Below are 15,844 nucleotides of genomic sequence, written 5' to 3' on the forward strand. Positions count from 1 at the left end.
CATTGGAAAGTCTTACAAGCCGACTCTTTGGCGGCCCGGATTTACTGCATGAGACTGTTAGCTCACTTCCTGGTCAGTGTATTTAAGTTGGACTACTGCATGACACATCTCACTCACTCCTTACTGACCGACGCACTAGATTGGCTTATTGCATGACGGACTTGACTTCCCCTCCTGGCTGATGTATTGGTCAGACTTCCCGGCGCGTTGAACTGGTTCATATAAGAACACGTTAGACAAGGTCACTGCCAAACGCAACCAGACATTTCACTGTGTGACACATGTAACAGGTCTATTTACGTGACGTTATTTCATTGCTGCATTGCATGATAATAAACTGACTCTTCCAGGCATAAAGCTGACTGACTGATTATCCAACAAATATGACTCCCAAACTGTCCAACATATATGACTCCCTGTCTACAATATAATTGACTGTCTAACATATCTGTGTGACCCAACATACCAGACTAACTTAACGCCTCCTCAAACTTAAAACCTCACAGGTCATGGTGGAAAACACTTTGTTGACAGTTTATGTTGAGTGAGTGACTGTCAGTGGACATTTGGTTGAGTGTTTCTCCACCGTCCACAGTAGGTAAGTCTAGATGATCGACTGCGTATCTTTGAACTTAATCCGACGGTGGTTGAAGCCAGTCACTGGATAGGTGAAGCTCGTCACTCACTTTAATCTTATATAGCTGATGTTGAGCGAGACGGACTGATTACTCATACCAGCCTTGAATACATTTGGTCACCAGCCAGATAGCTTTAACCACTCGCCCAGAAAGATAATGAAGGAGCTTGCGTGGCTCATGCCAGGCAGCGCGCGGTTCAATTCTGTCCTCAAAAATAGGAATCACAGCAGGTTATAAGGATGAACAGGAGGGTAAGCAGCTCCACCAGACGAGATATAGTCTGGAAGGAGACTTGGGCGATGAGAGTGGAATTATGTATCAATATCAACCACTCACTCAGTCCATTAAGTTTATGAGGGCACTCAGCCTGATGGCTATACGTGCCTTTTGCTGGCTCCTGCTGGGTCTTCCTAGCTATATTTAGCTCGCTGTGGATCATGTTGATTTCTGCCTGCACCTCTTGAGTGATGATGGCTGCTGCCGGTTCTTACTGGGCGTGTTGGCTGGTGTAAGCTTTTCCTAGGATTTGTCTGATTCATTTTTAGGATAGAGTGACTTAAGTTGGCCACTACAGAACCTTTCTGAATTCTGCAAACACCTTTTTTTGTCTGTTTCTTGGTAGCTTCTTTCTGAGCCAGACTAGGACTTTATATATATATATATATATATTTGCATTTAAGTCCCTCTAGTTTTCTTTGACTCATAGGTCACTCTGACTTCTGTTTCGCTATCTTTAAGCGTATTGGCTTCTCTGTTTCACCTACCCCATGGTCGATCCTCCTAGATCCGCCTGTATCATTCTAGCTCATGCCAACTCTTTCCTAAACTAGATCTGATCATCTCCGAGTATTGTTGGCTCCTGTTGGGTCCATCAGGCACTAAGTGAGCTATATTGACTTATTTTTTTTCAGACCATGTTGTCTCCTGCCTCTTGCTCGTTCCTTCTGGTTCTTCTTGTCTCCCTTCTGACTCAACATGTTTTTTACTGCCTCTTGTTAGCCTTTCGATGCTCGTACTGTCCTCCAGCTGGCTCTTTCCGGGTCATTTGTCTAGTCTTAAGTGCCTCTGGGTGAGACACTGAACACCAGCGGGTCCTTATCGATCTTTTCGAAGTCTTCAGGTAGTTTCGCTTGGCTCTTGGTGGGCCTTAATGGCTCTCACAAAGACTGTTCAACTCATTCTGGAATTTATTCTTCCTCATAAAGGACTGTTACTCCTGTTAATCATCAGTGAATTGTAATAGTTCCTGATGGTTCCCTCCAAATCAAAATGTCTCTTTTTCTTTTGAGGTATTTTGGTTCTTAGATTATTTTCACAGGCACTGCTGGCTTCTGCTTGCTTTTCTCAAGGCCTCTGGTGGTCTGCATTTGGTTCTTCTAAAACCCTGCTGGTCCTTGTAACTATCTGTGGGACTCAAAATTTTGTCTCCACTTGGCCCTTTATAGGCCTTCCTGATTTATGGTGACTCCGCGTCGTGGTGGTTCTTTTTTTCTCTTTGGCGTTGGCTCTCCTTCCTTCTTTGTTGTTATCTGTCTGCTCCTGCAAGTTCTTCATAAGTATATCGAGGCTCTTGGCAGACTTTATCTTTGTTTTCCCCCTTCTCAAACGTATTCCTTCTGGATCACACTGGCTCCTGCCATCACTGGATCACACTGGCTCCTGCCGTCTCTTCTGGAATGATGTTGTCTTCGGCTTCCCCAAGTCTGGGGAGTGTTGGCCTTACAAATGCTGTGCTGGATCGAGGTAGGCATTCCTGTGTCCACTGACTTGTTTTGGGATTTTTAGGAATGTTTTTTTTTTTAGGTGGGACTGGCTTCTGTTGGTCTTCGTGCGCCATATTATCTTCCACTACTTCATCCTGATCGCGTTGGTTCATCCTGGATACTACTAGCTGCTGGCGATTTCCTCAGGGCTAGATTACTCCATCTTACTGGCACTTTTCAAGATCAAACTACCTCCTGTTGGCTCTTCTCGAGCAGTGGTAGTTCTTCCTCTGCCACTTGGGGGTCGCTTTGACCACTGCTGATGCACCGTAAGACACGCGCGCGTTGTTCCACTGTTGGACCACAGTGTCTTTATAGCTGGATCACAGTGATTTTATCCGTATCTCGTTGCCCTCTCTTGAGTCACTGCGACACCTGGCGGTTAACAGTGATGTGAATAATGCTGGGTTCTCTTGGGTCTTTCACCGGACGCTGCCGAGCCACGTCGTTGGTGATCGCTCCTGATTGCAAAATCTGTCTGGAAAGTTATTCAGGATTCTGAGGAGGAGGAGGAGGAGGAGAGGAGGAGGAAGAGGAGGAGGAGGAGGAGGAGGAGGTGCCCTGCGTCGTCGCGGGGTCTCAGAAGTCGTGTACAGCGGCGGGAGAAAATAAGCCCAGGAACACGCTTGATCGGAGCCGTGCCCGAGACTTTTGTCTCGTCGCGAAGAGACAAAAGGACTGGTTACGGTCTCGTTCAGGCGAGCATCTCGACCATGTTTGTCCTGAGTCCTCAAGGCTTGGCTCGGAACTTTTATCGGCGAGCGTGCATGTTAACTGTTTCCCCGCTGCCGCCACCACGAAGATAAGACACTCGTAAAGGAGAGAGAGAGAGAGAGAGAGAGAGAGAGAGAGAGAGAGAGAGAGAGAGAGAGAGAGAGAGAGAGAGAAACACAGCGAGACGAGGAGATGTAAGGAGATGGGAGAAGGTAAAGGAGAGTGTGAGGAAGAAATGGGAAATAGGCGAGGGTGATGAGCAGTGAAGAGGTGAGAGTGTATCAAAATGAAGATTTACGATGAGACGAGGGAACAAGCGTGAGTTGAGCGAGGATGACGAGGATGGAAGAAGAGGCAGGAGGAGATGACACAGACGTGAAGGTTGGAGAAGAGGAACTCGAGGTGAGATGGTGACGAGGAATATTTTCCAGCATATGGCATCGTTCAGGTTAAAGTGATACTTGTGCTCCGAATGATGGACTGATTATTCCACTGAAAACGCTAATGACCTCACGTAACCAAGGTCATTTGACGAGGAAGCTGGAGACGTGAACATGTGTCGCGTGTGATACATGACTAACACAGGGAAGGAGAAAACTGCTACCTTCTCCCAGTTGGGCCGTGTGTGTGTGTGTGTGTGTGCGTAAGAGTTGCCCTCTGTTGCCCCACAGTAATACGTTCACCTCTACCCCTCAGCCTCCCTCACCCCAGTCCACACGCAGCTTAACTCCCCACACGTACGTTGGTTATTGAATTTAATGGATATTGTTTACCAACGAGCCACTGGGCTGATATACGCATCAAAAACACATAAAAGAAAACTCCCTAAACGCAATGACTCTCGATTACCTCAAAAAATAAGATCATTCAGTACAGCTTAGGGCAATGTAGAACGGAATTAAGATTTCCATCCAGATTTCCCAGAAGCGCTTCGCATAATGCCGTAATATTTCCAAAGGTTGGAGGTTTCCCAGTGAGGCGGCAGCGGCTCAAGATAGCTTACACACACACACACACACACACACACACACACACACCCAGGCGACTTGTACAGCCTCCAGGCTGGTGATACACTGGAGCCACATCAGTACACGCTACACTTTCTCAACAGTGATGTCAGAGACTCAGGAGCCGCTATCGCCTGCACCATCTTGATACCTCCTTTGATTGAAGTCCATCACAAGAGCGAAGGAATATAGAGGGAGCGGGAGGGAGAGGGATAACGCGTGACGAGAGGGAGGGGCAACACCATTGTCTGGCCACACTTCTAAAGTGGCCGTCCTGCCCACCACTCACCGGGTGATAACGCCACACTCTCTCCTCCACCTCGACACCTTCACGGAACCCTTCTCTCTCTCTCTCTCTCTCTCTCTCTCTCTCTCTCTCTCTCTCTCTCTCTCTCTCTCTCTCTCTCTCTCGTATCAGTCCTCGCGCACACTTCACAGGGGTGAAGGTGTGTCCAAAGCCTCGTTCCCGCTCCACCTGGGTCGTTCACGTCACCCGCCTCGCTACCTGAGGTTTGAGTCAACCTCCCACTTCCCAGCCTCATTGTGTAGGAAACGTTTTATCATGAACGTTTTCTACCCTCGAGACGCTGTACAAGATAACTGCCTCTTCTGTAATTTCAGAGAAGATATGAAGCTAGAGACAGATCCTCTTAAAACTCATGTAAGTGAATCAAATGGAAAATTAAGTTTTACATATTATAAAACATGATACAGCACACCTCTGCAAGGCCATAGAAGCTAGTGTGACAGAGGGAAGGTGTATGATAGAATTATTTATGATGATACAAGTTTATCACTTGATGAAAACCCTAGAGAAAACGATACAAAAATGCTTCTTCGAACGAAGAACCGTATTGAAACCTAACCTCGCTACCAGGTGGTTCAGGAGTCTGTCTGTCCTTATGCGTGTCAGTAATGATACTAATGATGATAACTGACTATGATTATAGTGATAATAATGGTTTATTGATTAAACTGCAGCCAAAGGTTGGAAATATTTATACGAGGAACATAAGAGGAGGAAGTGTCAAACAGACAGTACTTACACAAATATTATTGGTTGTTCAAAATGTTGCATTATGCCTGCTCTTGTAGCGGACTGTATGAGCTTGGATGAGCTTGATGTGGTTGTAGTGCCGAACTGCAACTTGGGGACAGTGGATCTCTGCTGGCAGGAGTAGACGGTGGCACGGATGGTGAAGTAGCTTCTCCCCGAACTCCTGATGAAGTTTTAAGTGATGGTTGGAGATGTTCCGGACGCCCATTGTGCCCGAGGACCTCTTAATAGATGGTGTAAGAGAGGGGGGGGGGGACTCCTAGTGATGATTCTGCGTGCCATTTTCTGCACCTTTATCATTAGCCCCTATTGTGAGGCGGAGAAGGAGGAAGACCAAACGTGGGAGGCATAGGTGAGTTTAAGAAAAATGGTCTTAGAAATGGCCTTAAATTCTGCGGCGGTAAACGTGTTCCGCGAAGAATGTAGAGATGAGGGGTTGAGGGAGTTGGTGATGGTGCTGACGTGTTCCTTCCAGTGTGGTTTATCGTCCATAGTGAGACCATGAGGCTTGGGGGACTGAGCGACCTGGAAGGCTGAGTCCAGTGAAGCATCGGTTACGAGGATGGAGAGGCGAGCACCCCTTCCTTGTGCCTTGTGGGAAGCCACAACAGAGAGGCTGGAGGGAAGAAATGGCGCGTCGGTGTGTGTGTTTGTGTGTGTATGATGTGTAAACAGTGTATAGGAAAAAGCATCGCTACTCCCTGCCTCAGTGAGGTAGTGCCAGGAAAACAGACAAAAAAAAGCTACATTCATTCACACTCAGTCTAGCTGTCATTAGAAAGCCTTGATTGAGGTACTCAGTTCCCTGTGACGTCTCAGATGGTCTTCGTGTCTGGACTCAGGTGCATTTGTGTTTCTTCGTTCGTGTGTTTCGGTTGCGGGTGGATTTTCTTGAAGGATGTGACGAGGCTTTTGTTTGTCAAATGTGTTGGCAAGTTTCGCCGCTTTGATTTCTCGATTAATTTGGTATACTAGTTTCTGTAATCGTCAAGGTTAGTCCATATTTGTTACGTTAGTTTGAAACATATGCAAAATGTTAAAAAAAAAAAAGTACGAGGAAATCCTGCTGGAGGTAACGTCTGTTTTTGTTCCATTGTTGTCTCGTGAGTCACACCGGAACTGCTAACCCCTTCTTCTTTTTAAAAGTTTTCGCGTTATTACATGACATGTTATTTTCCAATTATCCACTCAGATATTCATTATTGTCTTTACGACATTTTTTTTACGGTTTTGCTGTTGTTTGACCCGAACAAAGCGTAAAATAACGACTATAGAGAACGGGTAGCTTTGCGCATGCGCTTTATGAATAGCGGCGACGAACATCCGGGTTCTTTGTCTGAATTCGGCGGGAAAAATGGCGTCACAGTCTTATTTTGATGTCCATCGCCCATCTTTACCTGTAACATACTTAAGGTTAGGTTAGGTTACGTTACGTTACGTTAGCTTAGGTTAGGTTACGTTAGCTTAGGTTAGGTTAGGCTAGCTTAGGTTGGCAAATAATTCTATTTTTATTATTTCTATTTTCATCTTAGAATGCTGTGGAGAATGTTATATTCAAACCCCCAATCTCACCTGAACTTCAAAGCTGGTTCACTTTTCTCGGGTTGATTTAAAATTGTCGGCTGCGAGGGGGAGTGTAATAACTGGATGTCAAATCCATTCTCGTGTAACAGATTCCTCATTTCTGGCACGGTGTAAACTCCATTGGAAGGTCCCTTTTTTTTTTAAGGAAAGATATACAAGGTAAATCTTGGCTCCCTTGTGTTTACGCGTGTATATGTGCACGGCGAGACATGTGTGTGTTTACAAGTCTTGTTTGTGTTATGTGTGGCTGAAGTGTGTTTGTGGAATCCATTTCTAAGTCTGTGTATATATGTGTGTGTGTGTGTGTAGGGCCGATTGAAAAAATTCAGAAGAAAACTTGATGACCCACGAGAATCGATAGTACTGAATAATATATGACGACAACTATAAAGGCACAATGGGTAGTGACCACTTATTAGGTTAGCCAGGCCTGTGGAGCCCCCCAAATTCACAGAGTCATGTCTGGCCACATAGAATAGTGAAGGTAAAGATAGATTAAGTTTCACCTGGACTTAAATTTCACTTCGATGTCCAACGCTCTGATGCGAAAATAAAGACCTTTTCATTTCTTTGCACCGTCACCAGGGCTATCAGCTAACTCATTTTCACTGTACATAAACCGTGTGTTGTCCATATTGATTATACATACACTTGGCTGTGCAACAAGGGTAGGTGGGCAAGAAAGAACTTATAGGAAAGAAAATATTAGAGAACGAGAGCCATGAAAGAGAACACACGAGAGCCATGAAAGAGAACACACGAAAGCCATGAAAGAAAACACACGAGAGCCATGAAAGAAAACACACGAGAGCCATGAAAGAGAACACACGAAAGCCATGAAAGAAAACACACGAGAGCCACGAAAGAGAGCACACGAGAGCCATGAAAGAGAACACATTGTTTCGAAAACATTAAAAGATAAGATAACGTCTCGTTGAAAAAAACATACACTGACATGGTTCAAGTAATGCATAACACAGGAGAAATGACTCTGTGTCATACACATAGTTATACACTTAAAAAAATGAAAGAAAAACCAGTCAAAGTGATGCTCATGGAAGACTCATGTCCTGATATAGGCCAGTACTAGAGATCACAGGCTAACTACAGTCTCTAGGAAGTACACGTGAATGACTGAGCCTGACAGGTGTTCACAGTATGTGGATGAGTCGCGCGGATACTCTCCATCACACTTGACCGTAACCATGAGAAGACCGAGTGATGCGGCAGGTGCTCCTTCCTCCGAGGGGTTGTCGAGCGAGCGATCAGTGTCTTGGGTATGAGGGTAAACCTCACACCACCATGAGGGAGGAGTACAACAGTGGGTCGTCTTCACGACTCAGGGGAGCTGACTCCCTCCCCGAAGTTTCAGCGGCTACTCAAAGTGTCTCGGCGATCGATCAGCTGGTGTCATTACCACCACGAACGCGGAAGTTGGGTCTTGAGTTTGAGGTGCAGGTCAGTGGAATGAAGCGTGTGGTGTGCAGACGTAGGGAGGAATGGCTTCTGCATAAAAAGGGAGGAGGAGGAGGTGGAGGTGAGGGTGGAAGGAGGAATTGATTCTGCGTCAAGACAAGGATTGGAGTGGGTTGTAATCTAAAGAGGAGGGAGATGATGATTCATTGCCACAGGTCGTGATATTCCGAGCCGATGTGACGGTCTCCAGTGCAGTCAGATGTGGCTCCTAGTGATGTTCCGGGTCTCGTCATCCCTGCTTCAAGCGGCCCCTGGGGGACTGGTGGGTGGCTGCGATACGCGGAGCTTCCATTAGGTGTGAGGCTGACGGTTCTTCCATCATCTGCGATGCCTCATGATGAACCTGACCCCCGGCCTAACCCACGCTGTCCACATGGGCGCCCAGATAGTGGTCAGATTGTCTCATTAATTACGCTGTGAGTCCTCAACGCTTCTTTTCCTTTTCTTTATGCGCCTTCTGGGAACGCCAACCTTTCTTTACACACCTACGCTGCATTCTATACTCGTAGGTTATGAATATGAATCTAGTAACACCCACATGACTAGGGAAGGTTGGTTCTCTCTAGCAGATGCCTCCTCCTCCCCCCATTAAAAACAGTTCATCCCGTCCTGCTTTCTCAATCTACAAGCACTTCACTGGCAAATTTGCTCTGAATTTTCGATTCAGCGGCTCCCATGACTGAAAGAAACTCTCCCCCTCTCACGTGACTAGGCTGTTTGAGCGGCTGAATAGGCTCCTCAGCAAGAAGAACTGGCAGTGTGCATGTGTGTGTTGGTGTGTGTGTAGGTGTGTGTGTGTGGGTGTGTGCGTAGGTGTGTGTGTGTGTGTGTGGGTGTGTGTGTGTGTGTGTGTGTGGGTGTGTGTGTGTCCAGGTATGTATCTGTGTATATACAAAGGAGAGAGAGAGGGAGTTTGCTGGTCGTGTATCACGAAGAGAGAGAGCGAGAGAGAGAGCATTACACATGCGTCGCCTTATCTCTTCCTTGACCTCTTAGATATACCGTGTCTTACCCTTATACATGTGTATGTATTTGTAGTGAATCATTTATCTATGTAACCTCAGGAACTATTTCATGAGGCCTCTGCAGGTTTGGAAATGCGCTCCTTCACGCCGTAGGTGGGTAAGGCGGGTTCCTCTGAAGACAAGTTCCTTGTCGCGATTTCATTCCGTTTTTAGTTCGATGATGATGAAGCAACCTCGCCGTAGTTGACTTTCCAAGCAGCGTAATGGGGTCCAGGGACGCCTTCGTGAACCTTGTGTGTGTGTGTGTGTGTGTGTAGCGCACCTCAGGTACCCATCTATCGACCAAACCCAATGAGGATGTTGAACAGCGTTGCGTTAGCTTTAAGCTGGCTTTATAGAATTTCAACTCAGGTCGTCCAGTAGGATTCATAGTTCAGGGCGCTGCTCGCCACTACACTAGGGAGGCTTGTGTTGACATTTCGCCCCACAGTTGACCAGGCCTGAATATCCTAGCCTTATATACGCCTCCCTTGACAGAGTTACCATACCCACAGTTCTAGGGAACCCCTTTATGCTGGCCACTCTCCGGCTTGGCTAACCATTCCCGGGGCCTCAGCTAGCTAGACCCGTGCCAATCCTATCATCCAAACTGATCGAATCCCGTCTGACCTGTACGTCACTAAGACCACTGTAACCCCCCCCCCCCTCCCCTGTGTTCCAGGGGGCCCTACATACCATTCATACCAACATACCACGTACGTCCACGTACCACGCGCCTGCCTGACCACCTCTCATAGGATGGCATAGCACTATCTTCTTCCCGTGTTCTATGGTCGTGCCTATTCCATGCCGGGGGAGAGAGAGAGAGAGAGAGAGAGAGGGGGCTGTGTGTGTGTGTGTCCTGCAAACACACATAGATAATAGCAACGCATCCCCAGCGTCGTGGACTGGACCCACACGTTATCTCTCTCTCTCTCTCTCTCTCTCTCTCTCTCTCTCTCTCTCTCTCTCTCTCTCTCTCTCTCTCTCTCTCCGTTGTTCCATTTCCCTTGTGGCTACCGGCATATTACTGGATCACGTTGTCTTCTGTAATTTATCTGCATTTATGTTATTTTCTTCCATGTGTGTTCGCCATGTTTGTGGGCACTGACGTGCGCGTATGTATGTTTAAGCATACATGAAGAGATAATTGGATAGAACACATGCACACAAACCTCATGGACTCACTGGAAAGAGGATGTGGAAGCTATCGACATTGTGAGGCGGTATTTCGAGAGTAATTGAAGATTTATCGAGTGGCAAACCCTACGTGTATGTGTGTGTGTGTGTGTGTGTGTGTGTGTGTGCGTGTGTGTGTGTGTGTGTAGAGACGAACAAAATCTTGATTGGTGAACGCCTGTGAATGGGAAATTACATCACGGGATGAGTATGAGAAGATGTCTAGATAAGGAAACGAAAAAAGGTTCGTGTTTTTTTCTGTTCATGTACCACTGATATCTGAGGTGATAACGAAGTTTTGTGACACTTCAAGATGAACACCTAAAGAGGGACTTCTTCCCCACTGTCAGATCTTAAAGCTGTGGATGCTAAAAACTGGCTATATAACATGAGCTCGTGCAAGTCCAGTTTATTGAATGCGAATTGAGAAAAATGAGGAATGGAACAACAGATGTCTCGTGGTCATTATCTTGCACAGCGATCCGAAATGAGGTCATCTCTAAGGTCATCTCTTGCTGGCTGCGTCTCGGGTGCGCGCGCCTTTAAAAGACGAAGTCTGGTGTCGTCGACTTTGGGCGTTGTTACCGGCCGTCATGCCACCAGCTGGTTGAGCGCGTCTCGTGACCGACTGTATACAAAATATTGAAGTGAAAAATTCGTCCTTTGTTGTCCGGGTGTTGAGCTCTACCCAATCCCCTCCGTGTTGACATTTCACTTACGGGTATCTGGCATAACATGTGAGTCATAGACTAACTCATTCAAGCTCAGAGGCTCACAAGATACGGATGGGAGGACTTCAGTAAGTATTGAAAGGCTACAGCTTTTAGGGTGAGAGAAAGCTCTCTTAAGGATCACTTTTTGTGGTCCTATTTCAAGCAAGACAAAGATTAAGGACTTCTTTGATGGGATGGTTGGTATGAATGACTTAGCAACGGAAATCGGCGAGAGCAACGTAGTTGATCTATTTAGAAATGATCTTGGCAGACGTATGTAGGAGTGATGGTCCACTTAGCACATGTAAGTGATGATAATTACCTTGCAAGTCGTGGTCTGGCCAAGACTCAAGTCTACGGACCAGCAAAATCGTTGGTTCTCGCAATACGTGGCTGGTTGTGCGATCTCTCTCTCTCTCTCTCTCTCTCTCTCTCTCTCTCTCTCTCTCTCTCTCTCTCTCTCTCTCTCTCTCTCTCTCTCTCTCTCTCTCTTCCTCGTATCCAGAGAGGCGGTTGGTATGTGTGAAAGAGCTGCAGCCTCAGGGGAGGTTGTGTGAGTCCCTGTGTGTGACAGTAAGTACGGAGGCTCACACGTCGCGTGGAGGAGAGTGGTGGTGTGAGGTTGTGCCAAGCGCCCTTCTAGGAAATCACAAAGAGTGTCAAACGCCATCTCTCCTTCTCCGTGGAATTTCAAGAACTATTCAGAGCAGATTACGTGTAATCTCATAAACCCAGAAAGACGCTTTGGGGATCACCATTGATGCTCACTCAGCATTTGGATGTGTGATTTTCCATATATCTTCAACACATTACATTTACATAACTAACATAGAGGCGTGCTTTGTGGAGTTGTATAAACTATAGAAAGGTTTCTGATCCATATCGTAAATCTGTATTATGGAAAAGCATTTTCCTATGATGCAAGATTGACAGGTGGTAATGACCTCAAGGACGACATCGAAATTTAGTGTCTACAGTTTTTCGTGGTTTAAAGTCGACATCATCTTATGAGCTGCTCATGAGGTTGCTCTCGTGTGGTGCTTGGCTGTCTCGCCCGACCATCTATGTTAGCTGTGTCACTGAAGGAGGTTTGTTTGCTTCCTTATGTAGTGGCACACATGGCACAGGCCGGGACGTGCCCTAGTTACGCCCACCTCAGATGAAAGGAAAAGGTAAAGTGTGAGGCAGTGAACGCGGAAGAGATTAGTTCTAATTCAAAAACTCGCCCAGCGCTCCCACTCTTATCTTTCACTCGCTCTTCCCCGTCACTCAATTTCTTACCTTGCCTCTCACTCACACTCTTATCTCCCACTCGCACTATTATTTCCCACTCACACCCTTACCTCCCACTCACACTCTTACCTCTCACTTTAATCTCACCTGTTCCGTAGACTGTCACTCCAGTATTCATGTCCCACTCGGGCATTCATCTTTTACTCAGGTTCTCACCCATCAGTTAGACTCTCGCTTGTCGCTCACATATTCATGTGACTCATGTGTTCGTATACTTATCCCCCTGACTCTTACTCTCCCACGTCACTCATACCTTAATTTGCCAATCAGGATTTCTCCTGTCACTCAGAGTCTCTCCTGCCATAATGATATACATCAACCAATCAGACGCGCAGCCATGTTTTGCATAATCATCCACTATTCATACACCTGCCAATTAGTGAATCACCCACTACTCAGACACTTGTTTAAACATTCACAAGTCTCTCAGAAACTCGCCTGCTACATTTTCTACTCGTAGTTATGAGGCAACAGACTATGCGTGCCACTGAAAATATGCACCCGTCTATCAGGCAGCCACCAAAGACACATTGGAAATACCGCTCATGAATCCCTCGCCATTAGGACACAGCACTGTCACTAACACCTGTTAATCAGGGACTCATCACCCACTCATAAACTCATAAACATCTTGAATACAAACCTATTACTCCGAGAACCAGTTACACTTGAAATAACTTTTCCGTATCCAAGAAACTTCCCCCACCATTTATGTAATCATAACTCAGACATAGTAGCCACTGACTCATTTGTCTTTTACTCTTTACCCAGTTAATTAACCCCCCTACCTCACCCCCTTCACTCATCCTCCACTCAGCATTACCCATCAAGCAGACAGTCATTCACTCGCCGCTTCCTCACCCACCACTCACTCACTCACCTGTATCTCTTGGCAATCAGTCACCTGCTAATTGAATATCATCTCTTCACTCAGACAATCGCAGCGTCTTACCACTTAGATTCAAAGTTTCTAAATCTAAGTTAGACATCGAAATAAGCAAGATCTATTCCCACCAGTGAGGCCGCAGCTCACCTTATCATAATGAACCAACTTTACTCATTAGTTTCTAATGATGTCTCTCTCATTAGTCTTGTGATGTCAGACACACACACACACACACACACACACACACACACACACACACACACACACGCTCGAAAATCGGACACTCACACGGTATCCAGACACACACTCAGAGCTCAGTAACTCACCTCTGCCACTCTGACACTCCATATTTAGATGGCTCATTCGAGTGTTTTCTTCCCTCAGGGCCCGTGCAGAACGTGGGTGGGGTGGCAGGGACAGCCGCCCACTTGCCTTGCGTGGCCGCCCACAGCCGCCCGGCAGACCCTCCCATCTTGGTGGTGTGGTACAAGGACGGCGCTCGCAGACCCTTCTACATGTGAGTACCTGCCCTGGTGGTCCGCCCAGGTATAGACCAGGTGTGGGAGATTACGCTCTCACCTGGACACCTGTCATCACCCAGGTATAGACCAGGTGTGGGGGGATAACACTCCCTTTTGGAAACCTGTTATCACCTTCCTGAACACCTGTATATATAACCCAGGCGCGTATGTTATCCTGTTTTGTAAAATCATACCAAGGGAAAAAAGACAAAGTGCAGAGGGTTGATAACAGGCTCGTTAGCTGACCCATCATGTCAGCGTGGCACTGTGTCATACTGCTACAGGATCACTATGGTCCTACAGCACGTTATGAGCCATCAGGGACATAACACGTAGGTACTGGCGTGTATTATAGCATGGTATTTATCTCTCGGTTGCTCGAGGGGCCTTTAGAATAGCCAGTGGTCCTTGACATTCCTGTGGATATGAATGATTAGCGTTGTACAGATCGCCGCCTTGGCACGATCAGGGATGATGGATGATAGAAACGCACACTTGACATCACAGTCTACGCCAGGATCAAAATGATACGTTTGCTGGTGCGTGAAGGGGAAAAAAGAGAATAGATGCATTACGGCCGTAAACCATGCTTGGGGGCTTGTGCTCTAGCCGGCTGGTTAATAGAAACGTGGTATATTCTCATAAAACACTCCTGGCGTACGGTGTGGGTGATCTGACTGATAGGAACGTCAGAAAATCTCATACAGTTCATCACGCTCATAAAAAAGAGTAGAGGGGGGGGGGGCTTGATAGAGAGGAGGGGGTCTTGATAGAGACAGTGTACGAACTCGCAGTAGAAAATTAATAACTCCACGTTCAGAATATGGCCGGCTCTGTTGATGAGAATATAGCATGACCTTATAAAGTACTACCTCATACGCCTAATATTATCAGGGTAGTGGGTAATGGCGGCCTGGTACGGAAGTACTTACTCCAGTATTACATAGTACACACGAGGTCAAGATTAGGACGTAGATTCGCCTCATGATACACTCCTGACATGTAATGTTACCAGCCATGTTTATGAGAGGACAATATAACCTCATAACATACAGCAGGTATATAATATAACCGGGTTTGGTGATGAGGTCGTAGTATAACGTCATAGCATACTGTAGGTGCATTGTATGACTGGGTTTGGTGATGGCGTTTCAGTATAACGTCATACCACACTTCATGCCGTACATCATAAGGAACAATTACGTTTGAAACAGGGTCAACCGATGTAGGTCGTTGCGGTAATTGGCGTCCAAACGTGACCTCGGGGCTAATGACGATGGTCTGCTGTCTGCCTCCTAAAGTCTGGAAAGTTTCCCACATTGGGAAAGTTAGTCTCGTCTTAAAGGGATATCATCAATTCTTCTTCAAAGAGAGTATGACACGTACATCATAAAGGACAAAATCTCTGCTGGATAGTGCACCTGTTCAGTCCTTGGTGCATTTCACATTTTGACCACTTCCTCACCCGATCACGTTGTCGTGTGAGAGGCGAAATCTAAACACTCAGTCTCAAGAAGGATCACAAGCAGACCATTCACACGGCAGCAGTGAGACAAGAAGGGAAAATGAGAATACCTTCACTTGTATCGAGGAGAAAACTGGAAGATTAACGAGATGCCAAAATCACTACAGCAAAAAGACCATTGCAGCAGATACCATCATCTTTAACTGGTGAAGGACAAGGAGAATGGTTACCCCAGTGACTGCCTTCCCTTCAGACGTAAAAGACGTGAAAGATTCACCGACAAGCGTTAAACAGCCAACCACCTTCGCTGCAAGAGACCAACATCTTCCCTGCAAATGACACTAACTTCGCTGCAAGAGACACCACCTTCTCCTGCAAGGGACACCACCTTCGCTGCAAGAGACGCCATCTCTCCTGCAAGAGACACGATCTTCCCTGGAAGAGACACTACCTTCGCTGCAGGAGACACCAACCTTCCCTGCAGGAGAGAGACAAAATACAGAGAAGAAGGGAGGCGGATGGTGAAAGCTATTGTGGTCCAGCC

General features: G+C 46.6%; 1 protein-coding gene across 6 annotated transcripts in view; it reads left to right on the plus strand.

The window, feature by feature from the left end:
* LOC139754219 (neural cell adhesion molecule 1-like) overlaps nucleotides 1-15,844 on the plus strand; it is a 265,506-nt gene that overhangs the window by 169,386 nt on the left and 80,276 nt on the right. For all 6 annotated transcript variants that reach the window (XM_071671497.1, XM_071671498.1, XM_071671496.1 and 3 more), the window contains exon 3: nucleotides 13,699-13,831. In XM_071671497.1, coding sequence (XP_071527598.1) covers nucleotides 13,699-13,831 — 133 coding nt within the window. The remainder of the gene's footprint in view (nucleotides 1-13,698; nucleotides 13,832-15,844) is intronic.

Source organism: Panulirus ornatus, chromosome 16, assembly GCF_036320965.1.
Source record: "Panulirus ornatus isolate Po-2019 chromosome 16, ASM3632096v1, whole genome shotgun sequence".
Classification (NCBI taxonomy): domain Eukaryota; kingdom Metazoa; phylum Arthropoda; class Malacostraca; order Decapoda; family Palinuridae; genus Panulirus; species Panulirus ornatus.